The sequence below is a fragment of the Contarinia nasturtii genome, unplaced genomic scaffold (genome assembly GCF_009176525.2).
Source record: "Contarinia nasturtii isolate CC-2019 unplaced genomic scaffold, AAFC_CNas_1.1 Cnas_scaffold_2678, whole genome shotgun sequence".
NCBI lineage: Eukaryota > Metazoa > Arthropoda > Insecta > Diptera > Cecidomyiidae > Contarinia > Contarinia nasturtii.
The window spans coordinates 1,888,163-1,909,165 of record NW_022199997.1 but is presented as its reverse complement, the minus strand read 5'-3'; the positions used below and the strand labels follow the sequence as shown (position 1 = coordinate 1,909,165).

General features: G+C 34.6%; 1 protein-coding gene across 1 annotated transcript in view; it reads right to left on the bottom strand.

The window, feature by feature from the left end:
- Positions 1–63: 63 nt before the first annotated feature.
- LOC116348933 overlaps positions 64–21,003 on the bottom strand; it is a 41,047-nt gene continuing 20,107 nt past the window's right edge. The window contains exons 3-19 of the mRNA XM_031780157.1: positions 12,453–12,522; positions 7,575–7,977; positions 7,296–7,458; positions 6,930–7,025; positions 6,096–6,217; positions 5,831–6,022; positions 5,601–5,769; positions 5,316–5,510; positions 5,154–5,250; positions 5,003–5,080; positions 4,772–4,879; positions 4,046–4,177; positions 3,882–3,974; positions 1,078–3,775; positions 521–1,006; positions 349–462; positions 64–287 (exon numbers count right to left, since the gene is read on the bottom strand). Coding sequence (XP_031636017.1) covers positions 64–287; positions 349–462; positions 521–1,006; positions 1,078–3,775; positions 3,882–3,974; positions 4,046–4,177; positions 4,772–4,879; positions 5,003–5,080; positions 5,154–5,250; positions 5,316–5,510; positions 5,601–5,769; positions 5,831–6,022; positions 6,096–6,217; positions 6,930–7,025; positions 7,296–7,458; positions 7,575–7,941 — 5,334 coding nt within the window. The 5' untranslated portion in view covers positions 7,942–7,977; positions 12,453–12,522. The remainder of the gene's footprint in view (positions 288–348; positions 463–520; positions 1,007–1,077; positions 3,776–3,881; positions 3,975–4,045; positions 4,178–4,771; positions 4,880–5,002; positions 5,081–5,153; positions 5,251–5,315; positions 5,511–5,600; positions 5,770–5,830; positions 6,023–6,095; positions 6,218–6,929; positions 7,026–7,295; positions 7,459–7,574; positions 7,978–12,452; positions 12,523–21,003) is intronic.

The following is a 21,003-nucleotide window of genomic DNA, read 5'->3' as shown; positions in this document are numbered from 1 at the left end:
AACAATCACTTCTATTGTTTTATCAAAAATAGCGTGCTATTTCGTTTCATTTCAAATGAATATTCAGCCCAATATATTGTCTGCTGTTTTCAGACAATATTTCTCCAAAAAAAAACTGACCTGTGGATATTTGAAAATGCGCATGACATTAACTTGTTGAAGTTCGGCGGCATCATTATTGGATCCATTTACTTGAAGATACCATATTAATGTTTTTTCAACTTCGCTACTCAACTCGAATTTGCCCAAGATGCACGAGTAACTGGCCAAAGCCCAACGTGGACTTACTGCAATTGACATAATTGTTTTAGAATTTTTGAATCAAGGCTGGAGACAATAAAAACATACCAATTGTTGCTGTGCATTGAACACTTGAAATTTCATTGACTGCCACTGCAAGTGATGGCCAACTTTGATTTTTATTAGCAGCTTCCTTATCTCGAGTTATATTATTGCCACAAGCTGAAATGAATTTTTGTTAAATACAAGCGCATGTCATTGAAATTAGTTGTGGACTTACTGTATGTTTCACACTCCAATGTGACAATTTCATTGTCTTCACATGAATCGGTTTCATTCATACTCGAAAGCATAGAATCACCCTGTTGGAAGTCATCGCTTAGCTTAAGGAACGAAGCGTTGGCCGAATCGATTTCAATTGACGAATAATCCATGGAGCGAGCGTAGCCAAAGTTTTTACAAATTAAATCAGCGTGAATGAGATTCCAATTTTCATAACAAACAAAAGCGAATTTTCCATCTGGCTTTTTAATTTGCAATGCATTGGAATTTGTTTGTGTTATTGGTGTATCGATGTCATCCATGGAAGATGATGTGGTTTTGTTACCAGTAGTGTGAACAGTTGTTACATTAAAGCAGTCCCAGTCGTCAGACAAATCAGCACACTGGGGCCGCCCATCGCATCGATAGTGATTTGGAACACATCGACCTGTATTACATTTGAAATGATCTTCGGGACAGTCGCATAGACGCTCATCTTCACCACCTTGATTTAATCATAACATTTTTATTTAGTAAAAATTACCAATAAAGTTTTTTTTTGCCTCATCAACTTACCGAAACAATCTATTTTCCCATCACAAACGAAAGTTTCTGGGATGCATTTACGTTGCCATGAACAATAGAATTCGTTATTCTTACAAACATCGGGACAGTTAGTCTCATCAGCTTGATTGCTACAGTGCGAAACACCATCGCATTGTAATATAGCCGGCAAACAGGGACCATTTTCACTGCATGCCATTTCATCAAATTTACATTTCCAATCATTGCACAATGTTTCCAATTCGTCGCTTCCGTCACTGCAGTGTTTTATTCTATCGCAAACCAATGATCGTGCCAAACATGAGCCGTCGTTGCATTGAAAATGGCCAGGACAGCCGAGCATTTCACAGCCAATCTCATCTGATTTGTCGCTACAGTCAGAAAATGAATCGCATCGTTGGCTCAAACTAATACAAGGTATGTCACTATCAATGATCGATGTGCCGTTCAAACATTCAAATTGTCCCGCCGTACAACGTGAATAAGCAAAAGTGGGTTCTGATACTACAGAACTCTCGTTCATACTATTTACATTTGAAATTGGTGTTTGTTCATTATCCTTTTCAGTGCTCGTTGTGTCATTGCCAATGTCCGATGAGTTTAACGACGTTTCAACTGTCTTATTCAGTTGAAACGTCGCTTTGGATAAAAAATGACCGGTAGTTGTTTCGGTGGTTTCCTCTTCTTCTTTTTCTTCTTCTGTGGTTTTCTTTGTTTCACTTTCACTCGTTGGTTTTTCTTCGTCCGGTTTTTTCGTAGCTTGTAATGGAATCACTTTTAATTCATCATCGCTAAGTTTTGTTTGTGGTTTTGATTCAGTTGATGATGGTTCGGCTGATGGCTCGGCTGATGGTTCAGCTGATGGTTCGGCTGATGGTTCAGCTGATGGCTCGGCGGATGGTTCAGTGGATGCCAATGTACTGTTTTCCGTTGATTTTACTTCGGTTTTTTCACTTTTTGTTGTTGTTGAAATTTCACTTTTAACCAAGTCGTCGCTTTCATTTGTTTCAGATTTTGAATTTGACAAAGCAGCTGTACTATTTTCTTTTACCGAATCGTTTGATGCCAACATTGGTTCAGCAGTTGAACTCACATTATCTAATTCGCTAAGGGATGATGCTTTTTCGACTTTGGCTTCCGTGTTATTACTTCCAACAACGGCCGTTACCGTTTGTTCAACTGAAATTGCCGTTGAATCAACTTTTACGCTTGAAATTTCCAACGGTAAAACGGTTGTTTCCACTTCATCAATATGTGGTACGGTTGGCTCTGCCGATGGACTTATTTCTTCGCTGGGTGTTTCAATTCTTTCGTTTGTTGACGACACGAGTTTTTCCAATTGTTCGGTGCTGGATGGTTCCGAGCTTGGAATGGCTTCGATATCCTTGTTGGCATCTTTTTCTTGAACGGTGGTCTCTTCTAAGTGTTCTGTGCTCTCTTCCAGGGTACTGCCTGAAATAGGTAGAAGCGATGACGAGGACATCATCGACATCAAATCCGATAAGGTAATTTCTTCAACTTCGGTGCTATCAATCTTTGAAACTGGAATGATTGTTGTTGGTACTGCGCCGCCTTCAGTGTTGTGGCTAAATTCCATTGTTTCATCCGATTGATTTTCGACGACTTCTGTGGCATGTATTTTTTCATGATTATGTGTACGTGATTCTTGCAAATTGTAAATCTCTGTACTATCTGATGGGATTTCGGTTTTTTCTTCGCTCGTTTCTACTTCTTTCAAAATGGTAGTGGCATTTTGTGGAACATATGATGTTTGTCCAACTTTGTATTTTTTCTGCGAAATGATTTCGGGACCAGATATAAAATTGGCATTCTCATTTTCCGATGATGATGTATCATCTTCAGTATCCAAGTTCTTTATCTCATCATTATCATCGTGTGATGTATGCAAATTATTCAATACGGAATCGACATTCTCATGTTCTGGCAAAAATGGTGATTGTTCTAAAATATTTTCGGTAACTGAGTACGTGGGATTTTCGCTGGTTGAATGTGGAACAAGACGTGCAGTTGGTCGTGAGCTTTCTTCGTATTCCAATTTAATTGGAGCCGTTGTCGAATAAATTGTTGAAGATGTTAGATTGATGCTTGATGGTGTTACGGTTCCATCCATGACATTGACTTCTGTTCGTTCTTCGGCGACTTTTAAAATTGATTTGAAATAGTTTTCAGTTGGCAATGGCGTGTCATCACTTAAGTCTTCTGTGACTGGAGCTGATGATCTTAATGTTGATCCTTCCACAGCAGATTCATTTGGTAAAATTATTGCGTGCTCATGTCGCTCGGATGATGTTTCTACTTTTTCGTCCTTATCGTCGGAATATCCTTGAGGCTCAAAGTCATAGGTGTATTTTTGTTTTCGAGTCGTTGAGTCAATTTTTTCATTGTCTTTGGTAGTCTCAACCGAATGTTCATGTTTGTGTTCAATTGAGGCTTCTTTTGAGTCGAAACTGTCATTTTTTTCTTCCAATGAAAGTTCATCTTCGTAGCTCAATTCTTTTCCATTTTTGTTATTTTTCTTCTCGACTTCTGGTCGAGCTGGCTCGGCTGTTGAGTCCTCGGCATTGACTTCCGGCTCAGGTTCGACTTTTGAAATGGGTTCAGCTGCTGTCACCTCTTCGATATCTTCTAATTCACTTTCAATATTGGTTTCCTTTGCACGCGGTTCTGCTGAGACAGGCTCTGGCTCAACCTGAAATTGTTTAAATTGAATTAGAAAATATATTTCATGCAAGATTGTCCAACACGTTTTGGATATTCAAAAGCAAGCGTCACATATTTATGAGACATTTGTTCACCTCTGCTTTTGGTTCTTTTGAAATTGGCTCCGATGTGGCCTCAACGTCAACCTGTTTTGCAGATGGTTCCGCTGTAGCAGCTTCGGGCTCAACCTAAAATAATGACATTAATTTGATTTTAATGGAACATCAAGCCATACCGATATATTACAAAAATTATTTACCTCCGCGCTTGGTTCCCCTTCAGGGCTTGGTTCTACCTTCGAAATTGGTTCAGATGTCACATGTTCAATATCTTCTGATTTACTATCGACTTGCTTGGCGGATGGCTCAGCGGTAGCTGGCTCAGGTTCAACCTTTTAAAATAAGAACAAAAATAATTATTATATTATTGAAAAAACATTGTATAATTAAAAATAGAATTCATGTATTCAGATTTATATGTTACACTGTGGGCCCAGTCGGACTAAATTTTATACTTTTAAGATTTTTCTATATAAAAAATCCATATGGATTTTAAGGATTTTCCTGAGGGATTTAAAGTCAAAGTATTAAAACAATACTCAAAATTAATAATAAAATATATTTTTTTGAATTCATATTGTAAGTTGTAATCGATTTTACGGTACAACAGAGAAAAATATGCTAATACATGCGCTCACTACTTAGCTTCGTTGCTGTGCTACTTCGAGCGTACATGTGATGTTTATGTATTTGTATTGTTTCTGTGCTACAGTTGACAATTTTATTTTGCACTATATGTTTTGCTCCGTAAAATCGATGACAATTAACAAAATGAATTCAAAAAAAATGAGTATTGTTTTAATATTTTGACTATCCCTCAGGATTTTTTTAATCCATATGTATTTTTTATATAGAAAAATCCTAAAAGTATAGAATTTAGTCCGACTGGGCCCACAGTGTAGAATATAAACAAATATAAAAAGCACCTCTGCACTTGGCTCGCCTTCCGGTTTTGGTTCGACACTAGGTTCTGAAGAAGCTTCAACATCAACTTGTTTGGCAGACGGTTCAGCGGTGGTTGGCTCAGGTTCAACCTTTAAAAATGGAGGCATTAAAAAAAACTTGCAATAAAATCGGCTTTGATACGTTCGAAACAAAGATTTATAATGTATTTATCAAATATATTGGGAAATGTAAAATAGGTGTGAAAAAGCTACCTCAGCGCTTGGCTCTTTCTCTGGTGTAGGTGGTTCGGATTCTGGTGTAGGCGGTTCACTTTCAGGATTTGGTTCAGGCTATAGATTTTTCAATCAAAAAAGTGCAGAGAAAAGTAATAAAAGAATTTCCAAAATCTATTTGCAATTTTACCTCTGATTTGGGTTCCGGTTCAGCATTACCTTCCGATTCTAATTTGCTGCAGATGAAATCGGCTGCTGTGTGGTCAAATTCACAACCATTTTCACATCTAAATTGAAACCATAAAATATGATTATTCATTGTATATGTTGAATAATTATTAAAACAACTTACTTCATTTCATTTGTTTGCATAGCACATGAATCGATAACTTTTGTGTACGAAAGTGTTTCGGTTGGAACGAAATAGCTATAAAGATAGCCTTGATTCTTTTTCAAATAGTTCGAAAGACTATCCATCAAAATGGTATCTGATAAATCATCATCTTCGTCCCATGTAACACGATAGTCGACTACGATCGAACCAGGTCTATTTGAAAACGTTTTTTTTTTAAATTTGATTAATGGTCATTTTCTTTATCTTGATAATGAATCTAAATCGATTTGGCTTGAAACTTACGTCAAGTTAAGAACTTTGACATGGACACCAATGTATTCTTTCAACGATTCCATCAATTCACTTTCCAGTTCTCGTTTAATCGTCTGGTAAATTGGACTGCTATGATCTTTGTATTCTTCCAAAAATTCGTTGTTTTCGATTTTAAGTTTTCCGTTGATAGAATTCGGCACTGGTCATAACAGAATAATATTAATGATTTTCTATGCACTGAAATTTACCGAATAACTTACCGTATATCATATTTTCATCAGTGGTTGGTGGATGTGAAGGAACTGTTGATCCAGGAGGTTGCGGCGTTGACGGATATGTCTCATTTTGTTTTCCCTTGGTACCGCCACCAAATATTCCAGCGGTCGCCAATTTATCTTTACTGCTGAACTGTCTCGATTCAATTGGTTCTGGTTCACTGCCTATTGTTCCAGCTAACACAAATCGACATCAAAACACACAAATCAATACACATTCTGAACCTATTAAAATAAAACCGTAACTCACTTGCTAATAAAATTGCGACGATTAAAACAGCTGCACATAGTGCCAAGCCTATTACCCACAGTAGCCGCTTGCGCCAATTTGTTTTGAGACGCTTATCTTTAGTTACATACAATTTTTCACCTCTACGAATAAAAAATGGTCCAAATAATATGCGTTAACAACATTCGATATGGATATAATTAGATTTTCTGTGAATTTGATTGATTTTCAGTTATTCAAGCATAATATTTAATTAAAAAATGCATAATCCACTATTTGATACTAGAAAAAAGCTTAACATTCTACAAAAATCAATCAAAATCAACTAAAAAAGCATGTGAAATAATGAAGGTCACCAAAAAAATGAGTTTGCAAATGTTTCGTTTGTACGTCAGGTCAGCTGTTTGTAGTAGTTTTAGTTCAAAGCGGAATGGATTCAAAATAATTCACGTTAAAGTCCGTAACCAAATTTCATAAGGAGTTTACCAAACAGTTTTTATTCAAAGGAAAATTAGAAAGAAAACAAAAACACTTATAATCTTGATCATCACACAAAATGACCAAAGGACGATTAGTGGAAAAAGAAAACAAAAAATGATTGAATGAGGTAGTCGGCACGCAAAAGCGATTATCTGGCTTATTAAAAGTCAGTTAAAGGAAATCCCGCCAAAATCATTGCACCAAAAAAGCACTAGAAACAAAAAAGGCAATAAACAACCTGACAAAAGAGCATGCTTCGCATAAATAGAAAAATAAAACTAAAAACAAAAGAGGCATTGGAATGTGACAGCACGAAGGATTATAATTAAATAGGAACATGCGGTAAAAAAAACACTCAACGAAAACTGAAGGTACCTCGCGATTTTTCGCCAACTACTGTAATCAACAATGCCTTCAACTGGTTCATTCAAAGAATGTCCAAAATGATCTACGCCACGTAAACCACGCTCTCTATAAGAAATACAGACTAAACGGTCAATTGGTAAAATAACATACAGAGGCAAATGGTCAGTGAGTCAGTCTTTATTTTTTTTGCTTTTCTTGGAAATTAAATAAGCGGTAGCATTTAGGCGTAGAAGCGATGAAACAAATCGAATGGAAAATGTATTGATTTTATTTCATGTGAGATTGTATCGTGGGTCTGATGTCTGTCTGGACTATGCACACAGTGCGTGCACACATATGTATTTTTTTAAAAAAAAGAAATGATTGGAAAAATACCTCATATATTTCTTGTGCTCGTTCACAGGCACAAAATATTCATTGTATGAATTTCCCATTTCAACTTGTGTTGTGTCCTTCTTCTTCTGTGGAAAACCGTTGTCACGATGGCCATTTGTTGTTGGCGTTTTATTAAGATTTACTAATTCTAAATTCACAGCTTCTGAAACAAAATAGATTTGTTTGATATATTGATTGCGAGCGATTAGAGATAAATCGGGTGCATTGAGATTGAAAGGGGAAGAGAAAAAAAGAGAGATTTGTTTATCGTGCGCTTACCAGCTAATGGTTTATCTATACCATTTTTACCATTGGCTGGCTCTTTCTTTGTGCCATTTTCATTTTGACCAAAGGAACTCATTGGTCGCTGCTGACTAGTTTTGTGCTCATTTTCAAATGCTAAATTATCCACTCCGTTCGGACTGGTTTTTTGCTTTGGCGTCAAAACAGCATGGTCGTCATCGGTTGAGTTTGATATCTCGTCGGTCGTTGACTGAATGGAGCGTGGTGACGGCGTTGGTGTCGAAACGCTTGGTGGGGTTTTTATGTGAATTTGATCCTCTGAATCGCCACCAACTGAAATTGTAATTTCATGTCGATACGGCGCTCCTGCAGCAGTCGCACTGTGGTCGGTTTGATCACTCATTATCAAAAATGATCTCAACGGTCGATTATACGAATACTGAAATAACAAACAAACATTTAATGACATAACAATTTAAACAAAACAGACAAAATAAAAATACCATTTTATTAAAAAGAAAAAAACAAATTTAATCCGTGTATCGCAATGACTAAACGCAAACACTATCAAACAATGACAATGTTGATTTGAAGGGAATTTGATTACAAATGTATGAGCTGCTATGCAACGGACAAACGAAACAAATTTTAAACAAATCCCTACTCCTTTGTTTAGGATTTATTTACTATTTGTGACATTGCATTCATGCCGGAAAAGTTAATGTGTCTCACAATGCACATGGAAAATTACGTCCCCATTTATATATTCAAGCGAAATTGGCGTTCAATCACATTAGTTTTGTCAATAAAATATTTTATGGGGTACATCGTAGCACACGCGGTGCATATAACAAATGCTCACTTCTTCAGTGCATACGTTGCTCGTTGGCATTTATGCGCAACGGAAATGTATGAGTTTTTAATGTATTTCCCCTCGGCGTATGTTTTTTTATTATTATTTTGTCCAAATCAAAAGAGTTTGAATTCATGTATTGACACACAAAAAAATGTATGCTTCTTCAGAGTATGTGACAAATGTGACATTATCGATTTCAGATGGAATGCACAAGGCCTTCACATTCTATTGAAAGTATCATTGCGAGACATGATGCAAGATATAAATGTGAGAAAAAATAAAAGTTCATTACAACGCAAAAAAAAACACATCTTCATCATGAGCAGAAGTGTCACTAATGCACCGCTTAGCGAGAAAAGGAGTGCATCTTAATCAAATTACAAGTTTGTTTCATTCGGGCTTATGAAAACGTAAAGAATTCGCATGAAAATGTGTTGCTCACTACGTCTCTTTCATCAGTTTCAAAGTTATAGACAAATGTTTTTCTATCGATCATACAACTTTGTTTTCAACTTCATTTTCCTCTTGCAACAAGTCTTTAATTTATTCAGTTGCGCTGCTTGCGACGTACACAAATTGGAATCGGATAATTGAAAGATAAATTGTCATTTATGGATCTCAATTATTTGCATTTGCTGTCTTTGCCCGGTTTATCTATTCAATTTTCACTCACATCATACGAGACAAGTTTAATTGATTTTATATTTGTAATCGCTGACCAGTGCCAATGTTTGCTCGCACTTAATTCGCGTCCACACTTTCTCTTACAAAACACAACACACACACACCTTATTGCAATGCCATAATTGATTATGTTGGCATATTCTGGGCGACTTTTTGCATCAATGATAAAAACAACAATTTGGAAAATTAACTGGTTTCTGCAACGACTGCCAGCGAAAATGAAATTATCTTTCTTATTTTTCAATGGGTCGACTTTGAAGAAACACAATGAGGTCTTAACTTTTTGATGATAAACTTTTTTTGACGAAAATGAACCAATTGTGTTTTTTGTTTGTTAAATTCAAAAATCAATTGGATATAAGAAATAAATCACCTGCTTAACACGAGCACAATGGAAGCATTCAATAAGTGGTTCTTTGATTATTCATCACTGTCCTTTTTGTTGTCACAAAAAAATTCAAAGACGTCCACAATGTTTGTGCCATGCGCCATAAAATCACCTTAAATGGTCTCAATAATATTGCTCATTAATTTGATTCATAACAAAATCGCATACAATTCGCTGAATCAGACGGTATTTCACGAGGTGACGCACATCACTCCCATTTAAATTAGTGCAAGAAAAATGTATCAATTTGTTGAATGGCCCCGTTAATTACGCTTAATATGCACAATTTATTTTTGGTCTACAATTTTAATAGATCAATGCACGATTCAAGTAGACTCAAATGAATTGTAGGGAATAACATGTGGTTATTACACATTAAATGCGATTGTACACATGCAAATTATGTTTTAGACAACCATTTGGCTTGTTTAATAGCCATGTAATACAACATAAAGTTCCTCGTTTCAAGTGCTTGAGGTCAGCGATCAACATGTTCGGTCAAATTGTTTCAATGCCCAAGTTGCAGGAAAGCTGTTATGACTTTCAGTGTCAAAACTCAAGAATAAATTCGAATGGAAAAGTAAACTAATAATTTTGATAAGGTTAGGCATATTGAACACCATATTGAAGTGAGTTCAATTTCAAAATTGAATTCATTTCGTGTTCATAGACATTAAAACATTTTAAACCACCGCTAATTTGTGTACTGTACACGATTGTCTATTGAATGTGAACAGTAAATACTGATTTAATCACAGGAGAATGAATAAGAGACGAGAGGACAAGGTCACAATTCATAAATTACCAAACATCAAAAACTCCAATTAATTGTTCAATCAATGGTATTAAAAGTCAAAGAACTCAATGGGAATGGAATTTGTAAAAAAAAAACTGTGTCTGATAAATCACATATTGAGATTGACAAAACTGGATATTTTTCGGAACATAACTGCTTTCAAAAATTAGAATATTGAAATTTTATACCGGTAGTTGGCATGGAAATGAGTTGAATTTATTATGCGTTGAAATATTTCTTGTATGAAAATGATTTTTTTCTTCAATAATTGAATGTTCCAGCGCCATTCATTATTGAATTCTTTGAAAATCAATTCTTTTGGATTGATAACGCGATTTTATTCAAATCTTCTCTGTTAATTTAAAGCAAAAAAAAAGAAATAAAAATGTCAAAAAATTGCTTTCAAAACCAGAAAAGTAATGTTGAAATTTCACCAGCCTATGACGGCGGCACCCAAAATACACGTTGGCTTTATACACCTTTTATTTTTGATTGTTGCTTTTTCTTCGTTGTTTCGTTTAATCTGCCCAAAGTCTATGTAGTTGACCTTGGTAATGCCTTTTACATAACACACAAACAAAAATCAATTTGAAATGTATATTCGTATATTTTTGATTCAAAATCAAATGAAACAGCTCATTAAAATGCGAATACTATCTCCGAAAAAAAATTATGTCGGGATTTGTGTGACACTAGAATCGAAACATAAGAAGTTTTGAAGTAGCAACTCGTACAAATTGTAAGGTTTTTGCTAACCGCCCAACTACATTTTGGAAATGTATACATGCACATAATTGGCATGAAACAAGAGTATGTTGTGAAATGTCGATTAAATATGGAAATATTCACACCTACAATTCTTCATGGGATTTGCATGTAACTGTTTTATTGTCGCTGTAATTTAAATAATTGCCTATCCATTTACTGTTTCTGATAGTCTTCAAATGATATCATTTAAGAATGAAATCTCGGCTCAAAATCTCATTTAATCCATTATAACTTGTATTGACGATGAGACCATGTTCTCGTCTTCATCCATTTGAATTCCATTCGAACTTTCTACTCCCAAAAATGATCAAAATGTATATTCCGTCAATGGTTATGAAGTACAAAAAAATATGTTGTGTAAATTTTCGACAAATTTAACCAGGTTTTCCGGTATTTGACTGCGTCAATGAATTTGTGGTGCCTAATTTAAACCACAAAATTAGTTAGCCATTTACTGACGTCAACGATTTTCACTTGCATTCTTGTTTTTTTTTCAACACTTTGATGTTGTGATTTAATCGACCGTGACCTTTTGAGAGGTGTTTTTTTTCTGCGTCAGTGTTTGAAATTTTAGTTTTGCCATTCTGTGCGAATTTATTGCATGAAGTTTCAAAATGTGACATTTAGTTCCGACAATATAAAAAGTATTCCGGCAACAGAACGTGGTTTATATATGAAAGAGAGCTGAACGGTATATCGAGAAAAAAACGATCTGTATGTGGTCAATCATTGTAATCACGTACAACGAGACAAAAAACACACCGAATGAGATCTTCAAATAATTGGATGAGACTTTCAAATCACAATTCTCCAAAACAATCTAATTTCTTTGTTGTTATTTGCTTCAAACTGTCTCCGATCTCTTTCATTCCTGGGCTATTCAAATCATATACCGTTTCATTGGCATTATTTTGGAAATCGACAAATTTATTTGCTCTGATAAACGCTGTCACATATGTGTCGCCTCGTGTCACTTTTGTACGTTCACATCAGTTTTTTTAAGCATTTCATTCATGGTACATCATCCGTACATCAAAAGTTAGATAGATTTGTAATAAAATGCAAGGTGAGTTTTCTGTTTGCTTTATATTCGAAATCATTTGAGAAGTTTAACATTGTCAATTCGATTGTGAGATATGGTAACCTGTTGTTTACGATATTTGTGATTCGATATTCAATCTCAAGCGAAACAGTTCCCATATATATTTTTTTAAATCTAAAACACGTATTTTAGCGCAAGCAAACAACAATTGCACACCAACAATTTTCACGGTGCTTTGATTTTCTGGGTGTTGTCACATAAACGCATACGACATTCCGGTGAACCGGAAAATATTCTCATTCTCTTCTCATTATCAATGGGCACATCAATTGAACCCATTTTAAGGTTGGTAAAAAAATTCAAATCGAAAAACAACTCACATTATTTTCCTAAGCACGCATAACAGCTGTTTTAAAGTAGTCGCTTTTGACCGTGTGTCTCGTTTAAAGTCTGAAAAGATAAAAGTTGAACATTAGCCAATTTATTTTATATTTGTGACAAGTAATTAACTTATAAATAAGGCTAATTAATAATATTTTAAATGAAAATGTTGTCAATTGAATGAATAAAAATTGATCACCTCGAAACTCAATGATTCTGTTTTTTTTTTTTTAAATCTGTGGTGAGATTTTTCACGTGATATCTCCATGCACACATGCAAACCTTGTGTTATTCCATTAATTAAAACATAACTGCACGTTGATTAATAAGTGACGTGGAGAAATGAATTTACAAATGTAAACATGTAACGCCACGATTTGACTCAAGTTAAGATATAATAGGTCAAAAGTACTTCATATGTTGCTTTGAAAATTGTCTACAAGAAAAAAAAACCAGCGAACTGAAGCCACGAAATGAATGCGGATATGAAAGAGTATTAAAAAAAATCATAACAACAAAAACGACAAATCAATTGGAAAGTAAATACAATTGCGCACATTTCAAGCTGGTGGTGTCAAAAGCTGATTTTCTTTGTTTAACCAACGGTAATTAAATTTTGCAAGTGTAATTGAAACAGACAACAAAAAATTGAGTACTCTTTGGTACATTCGACTTTAAAGTGCAGACAAATATTTTCGTTGTTTATTTCACATTGAAATTTCGTCGAGCGTTGCAGTCTGTGTGGAAATTGCAGTCGAATTCAACACCATTTCGTTCTACGGCAATAAAAATTTGTTCACGAATTACCGAACGACACATACACATATGCAATGAGCATCGAACGAAGTAAAACAACAAAAAACACAACAACAACAAAATTCGCCGAAATAGCAAACAATGGCAATGGCGGCAGCCATGTAAAGTATATACACATATATATAATAACTTCGTTAAATTGCTGGTCTTTGTTTCGATAGTTTTTTTTTCTTCTGTGCATACTGAATACAAGCGATTTCATGTGTACGATGCAGTTGTGCCACTGGCGCACGGCAGATGTTGGTATGCAATCTGTCTGGCGTTTGCTCATCAAAAATTATCTCGTACGAAAAATGTATATTTTTATAAGCGTTCGAAACGAAATTTGGTTTTAATTTCAGGTTAAATTGTTTCTGTGTTGACTGCAAAACGTTGACTGGTGTTATTTAATGTGACGACAATACACAAAAAAACACCAACATTTCCACATCACAAGAGCATTCGTGCACGCGCATTTTATTGCTACTGATTTGATATTTCGATTTCAACACCATGGAACCGAAGAAAGAAACAAACTGCGGCTCCAAAAAAATGCATCGCGTAATCAGAGCGAATGAGTTCCGATAACAGTCGGCACGGTAAAAGTGAGACCGACGTAAGAACATGAACAACATTATAACGAATACTTTGTAAACACAATAGTTATTTAACATGTGCGCTTTTTTTCGCCAATGGTCAATTTATGACTGCCTGAATTTGACGCGTACAACAAGAACGTCACATAAAGGTTCGTGTGAACGGGAAAGTAAAATCACTTCCGTGACTTGAACAAACGAAAATAGTGGTTCTATCGCGTTTGCATGAATATCAATCATACATTTTTCGAAAACGAGCGACTATCGTGAGAGTTTTAGTGCTGTCATATTATGCAATTCGTTTGGATTGCAAGATGATACAGCCAAGCTAATTTTAATTTGTAAAATGTATTTCTATCAATCTTGCTGTACGATTGTTTGATGGAGTAATATAAAAAAAGAAACATGGTAAATTTGAATAGTTTTCCTTCCACCGAGAACAATTACTACTTACTAGCTAATAAATTGTTTCTTAATCGAATAATAGAAGATAGAGAGAAAAAAAATTCAATGTGTTTGCACATCACTTTAATGACTTTATTGTAAAATGCGCTTCGACTCTGTCGGCGTTGGCCAAAGAGAGACGGCTTGATACACATCAAATCAATCGTACAGATATTTCATTTCCACATTATTTATTATAGTTTATTAGCGAACTATTTCAACAATAAAAGCCATTTTACATTTGCAAATTAGTGGCATTGCTACTGTTTCCAGTTTCTTTTCACAGCTGTTTAAATGTGCATTTCGATATTTATTCGAATCATTCGAATATTCGTCATAACTGATTACAGCAGAAGATAAAATAATCACTCGTTTTTATATCGTTTGCAATAGCTCATACACAAAACATGTCTGTTGCGTTTCCTCAAGCGAAGTTTTTTTTTACTATATGTCTACACAGTGCACGTGATGATATTACTTTGCACATTTCCATTTGAAAGACTGTATTGTTCGCATTTCAATTGAATCTATTGATTGTCGTTTTTTTTTTAAATTTCGGTTTACAAAGTCGTATTGCTGCCGATTTCGATCGCTGGTATTCTTATTGTTAACAAAACTCAAGCGATCAAGTGCAGTAACAGAATTGACCCAATTCTCAAGGCACATGCATAAAAAGTAAGCGATCGCTGGTGCCTGTAGACAGATCCAAAGTTAAAGTTCATGAAATATATCATTATTCCGATGTAGTTTTCATTAAATAATAATCATCCACGGAATACATGAAGTTTCCCACAACCGTTTATTCCATTGTTGTGAGTTTTTCTTTTATTAAGCTGGTTTTTTCTGCTTTTTACGAGTGTGCGAAAGTTCTTCCTGATCCAACCAAAACCAATGTAACTTTTTGACATCGACGCCAACAGCTTGGTGTTTTTGTATTATTTTTTTTATCACTCTCGAAATCGCTAGTTATTACTAAAATTTATCGTACAAGATGGTATTCGTTAATTGCAACGGAGACTATAATCATAATTCAAAAAGGAACAACGAAAAAAGACAATGCAGCATATGGCTGCTTATGAGCAAAAATAGTCATGTGTCTTTTATGAGTTTTTAGGGACAATTAAAGCACGACGTGCCATAATCTCCAGCGGTGACTATAAATTGAGTGATTGCTCTGAATAAAACATATATGCAATAGATGTATCATTAAATCGCACTCAAAAAAAAAGTATGAAACCAAACTCGTTTTTATTCAAATTAGTTAATGCATGCGTGTGGACGGAGAAAAACGCGGTGACAATCTTCATCATGAGTATAGCAAAAAGTATGTTTTAAAGTAAAGAAAACAAAAGGCAATCGATTTGCACTTGACAAAAGAGGATGCAAAACGCAGCTACAAGATCGTTCACATTGGATACCAAATGAATTATTAATGATGTAATGGTGACTTTGATGAAGTACGTTTGCTGTCACTGTTCGAAAGTATTTCTATTTTTTTTTTTGTCATTTCAAGTGTTTTGGTTTCGCCTAGACGACGAGTCAGAAACAGCAGGGAATTACATTCACCGAGTAATAAAGAGAATATTAGCATTATCAAAGCTAAAACGAAAGCGCACAGAAAACAAATATATTTATTTGATCGTAATTTTTGCACACAGCACGTATAAAGATTCACTTTTTTCTCTATTTAAACATGAAACTCTGCATAAGTTGGTGTACTAGAGTGTTGGCACATAACAGCATCGTCAAATATTTGGCTACAAACAAAACACTTATTGAATCCATTTCACTGTTGGAATGGGAAACTGGCATATGATGAGATGTTTGCCGTTTTGAATACCAACTTCAATTTTTCTTTTCATTTTGAATTCATACTCACGGATCGAAATTTAATTGTCGATCATTATTTTCTTTTTTCTTTTTTTCGGAAATAAAGCGAACAAAGAGAGAAGTACGTTGTTTGCATTGAAAGTTTCAAAAGTGTGCAAACATTGAATAAATTAAATCATTCAAAACAATATCGTGCACACAATAAGGTGTTTCATAACAAAAAAAAGGAGAATTTGAATGCTTTTGCGTTTTTGTGAATGATGAGTTGGTAGATGTGTGCCAATGTACGTTTCAAATGTGTAGTAGTGTGCATTTTTGATATCACAAAATGCGTGTCCAACATTGGCTATATGTGAATGGTATTTTGGGACCGTTTTTCATTGACCCTGAAACACATTTAAAATCGATGAAACAGAGCATTGAATGCGCATGAAAAAATGGCACATTCGAATGGCACACGAGCGCTAAAATGGGGTATTTAATGTCAAAGCATCAACATGCGATCAATGATTTGATACGGATGAACTTGAACCATTTGTCGACGTAAACTCGTATCTATTCACCAAACAGATCAAACGATATAACATTTGAATTTGAGAAAAAAAAACTGCAACACAAATCGAAACATCAATACCTTGAAAAACATGTATTGTGCATTCTCTAGATTAAATTAATCGTTGGAGATTATTCAATTTTGACCATTGACATTTCAGCCAAAACCGGCTGATGATTGAAAAAAAAAGAGATTGCTAATCTTTTTAACGTTATCTTTCGATAAATGTACAGTAAAATTTGCTTGTACAGATAGTTTTTATCGACATAAATCTTACTATTAGATTAAAGAAAGTTGCGTTTTATGTTGTGCATGGAAAACCGACTTTGTTCAGATTAAAGCATGAAATATCCAAATGTTATGTTGGATTTAATTGTGAAACTTCACCGAGTTTTACTATTTTTGTCGAATAATGTTGTTGGGAAAGTCGATTCTCAGTCGTTAAGTGCAGATTCAATATTGCAGAAATTTGTTTGTGGTGTTTTTTTTCTATTAAATTCAAACTTGGCGTTGCGGTTTTCCATTCATAGTATTGTCACCAGCTATTGGTGTGTGATGATGATGATGATTGAATGTGCGCGCCTTACTGATCCATCGATAACATTAGCGGTAACAGATCATAAAAACTAGTTTACATTAACCTGATTAATCCAAATCTCAATCATCTTTATGCTGAAGAAAGCCGATGAATTCAATTAATAGCAAAACCACGTGAATTGACCCTCAAATCAACCTTTTTAGGTGTTATGGCTTATAAAAGTAAATAGTTACAGTTCGATTCATTCACTGTTTGTGAACGAAAAATGGGATGAAATATCATAAAAAAATGGTTTCGCATCAATTATTCTACTTCTTGCATTATGAATGCGGTAAGCTTTAACCGATTTATTGTGAGCATTTATCAGTGATGTTTTTTTTTCAAATATTTGTTTTTAATAGTCAATTAAAAACTTTATTGTAAATGCACACAACCTTTGGCCGCTGTTCGAAAACAGGATGGAGAAACACAATTTTTATCTTAATAAAGTCCTCTTACGACTACCGCCTTAAACATTCCGGTTCCATTGAAAGTAGTTAACAATGCAATTCAAGTGAAAAAGTGATTGTGCAAAGTGTTTGCGATATCATTCAAAAGCCATCCATTCACTTACTTGTTTCACCATTTGAATTAAGCCACACATTAGAAATCACACAAAACAGATTAAACAAAATCAAATAGGCTTTTGTGTGGCCATTTGACGATAGTAAAAATTATATAAACCATTGATTTGCATTGGATCGACTACTGACGGTGATCATTTGATAATAATGAAACTGAATTGCAATATCCGACACAAATTTTATTTGATTTGTTTTGGTTCCATTAATTGAAGCGAATGGATCAGTTTGCTAATGCAAAGTTGATTTAAAATTGATATTCACTTGGGAAAATATTTTTCCCTCTCCATTTTTTTTTTCCATTCAAATAAGACAAGTCGAGCGACGGAAACAAATAGATCAGATTGTGAAATCTGACAAAATTTAAATTGGCTCATTTTTTTGCTCTCGCAGTTAATAGTATTCTAATGTTCTGACGCGTAGATTCCATTCTAAAATTATCGCAGAAAAAAAAAATGAGTGCGCGATTGTTTACATGCTATTGTTCACAATAATCGAAGCAGAAAGCCACATGGTTTTGTTAATAAGTTTATGTGTTGTAAATGATTTGTATGGGCGAAGTCGTGACAACGCCATCGGCTCTTCTCTCGGCCGCTCTTTGATACTTCATAATATTTACACTTTTCGGCATCGAAAAAGAGAAGAGAAAAAAAAAGTTGTTGTTTACTCAGTTTCGATCGACGGTGGCCATACCGACGAAAAACTTAACAATAGAAATTTAATTAGCATAAAACACCGAAAGATGTGAGGGAAGAAGCATCCAGACATATTTTAATAGAATTAGCATGAATCACACACGAACAAAAAAGAGATTCAGAATAAAAATATACACGTGACTTTTGTTCTTTGACCAAATGCCAAAAATGACTTTTAAGCGGAAAAAAGGTTTGGCAATTAAAAATGATTTGGCCGTAAAAAAAAGCCATTGCTTTCGACGAACTGCTGCTTTAATTTTTAATTTATTTTTCGCTTCGATATAAAGAACGAAACAAACAACCGAAATTAAAACACTGATGTAACTATTTTGTTCGTATTTGTTTTAATGCGAAATTGTACACATATTATATGTTTTGTAATTGGATTTCGGCGGCGATAAGTCAATGTTTCTTAATGTTAAACACTCGGTTGGAAGAGATGCGTTTAATTGAACAATTACTATGTGTAAAGAACGTCCATTGGAAAAACGCTCATCAAAATGTTGTGATTTTAAATCGAATACACTTTGTGTTACGTGGTTACCATGAGCGCTTACGCACAAAACAGAGATCTAATCAGATTTTTTTTTTCATCTAAATTTCGTTTAAATTGTCGAGTAGTTCTTTTCGCTATCGATGAACCAACAAAGCAGAAAAAAACGGACAAGAGGCACGAGTGCAAAGCACTTTCCGTTGTGCTTGACCTTCAAGTTTGATGATTTTTGTACATGTATTGTAACGCTGATGAACTTTCATTCACACAAAATGGCATCAAATTGAAGACAAAAACCGAAACACAAACGAAACTCTCTCATCACACTCAATAAGCCATTCAGTAATTGCAAGCGAAATAATGCGAGCTCGTTTTGAATTTTGTGTGACTGTTTACTTTTTTTTCGTATTTATACCAACCAGAACACCAACACTCATTATTATCGTATTGATTCGCTTTTTTTCATTTATTTTTTTCGAAGAGAATTTGTTTTTTTTATCGACGAACGATCATTGACATGCGAATCTGTAATTCGATTTCACAGTGTGAAATCACATTTGAGAAATTCGGACTGTATCGATTCCAATTATTAAAAGCAAACAAATTCGTACAAAAAAAAACAACACATGTTCATTACCAAAACATATGTTAATTCCATTTTATCGTTTTATTATTAATATTTTATTTTTTTAAAACGTCAACGGATCAATTTCGATACTTTCTCAGATCTTGTGTGAGAAAAAAAAAACACATTTTTCGTGCATTTTGGAATATTTTTTGCCAGTATAATGAAATTTATTTTCGAATACAAAAAAAAATGTGATCAAATCGTTTCGATTGACGAAACAAAACCGCAAAATGCGGAATCGTTTGGAAAAATTGTAGCAATTGAGATGAAATCGAAATTCACTTTTACTAAAAACGGTACCGATGTGATAAAACTGTAGCGGAAAAGTATGGAATAAAAACCGATCGAAGTGTCGAATTAGCATATTGCATGTGCACCATTTCACTCAGATGAGATTTTATTTCGTTCATTTAATCCGTGTTGTGTTTGAAATCGGTAATCGGTATGTGTGCATGTGTTTGTTTTGTTGTTTCGCTGTATGGAAAGTAAACGTCTCGCCGGCATGTTGCCGTCTGATTGCTTTTTTCTCAATATGGCCATATACATTCATTTAGTTCATTTTTCCATTTGATTTGAGTGTAGGCTCGACGATTTACACGCGACAGATTAAATTGCAGTATACACGATCATTAATTTGAATTGTTGACATTGCGCGATACTTTTTTTTGCGCAATCTGCGTAACACGAATAATTTAAAAATCGTGTTCCGCTGACAATTATATCGACGATTTCCATTTTGGTTGAAACGAACAACACCATTCGAAATAAAAGAACGTTGACATCATGCCGATTGATCCAAACTTTCGGAGAGATCAGCGCCAATTTTTTTTAGACATTCTAGTTTCATTGTGTTGGCAATTCAAGCTGCTGTTGTTATTAATCTTTCTCAGTTTCAATACGGAAATACTATGGCAATTCAATTAGAATCGGTCGTTTTTTTCATGCTAAAACGTACGATGAATCATCTTGAAAGTTCACAAAGTATACGAACGGTGTGAGAAATGAGTACTAGTTTGCGCACGCTTTGAAATGTGACCGATGATTAAATCTTATCGTTTGCAAGAGAGAAACGGAGTCAAATTGAGACATCACAGTCACTATGCCATCGCAAGCACCTTTCACAATATTCGTTGAAAGCACTTTGTTAACGTGGATTTTAAAACGAAAACACACATTTGAAAACACGTTTCAACGTACCCAATTATGTTCCGTAATAAATTGAATTCAAATTTTCGAATGTTCTTCACGAGTGAGCGCCTGATGACATTGCCTTATTAAATGTTTCAGTAGCTGTAATTGGTATGTGATTGAAATGGTGTATTTTGCTTAAAATTCCACTCTCGTTATTCATTTCAGCG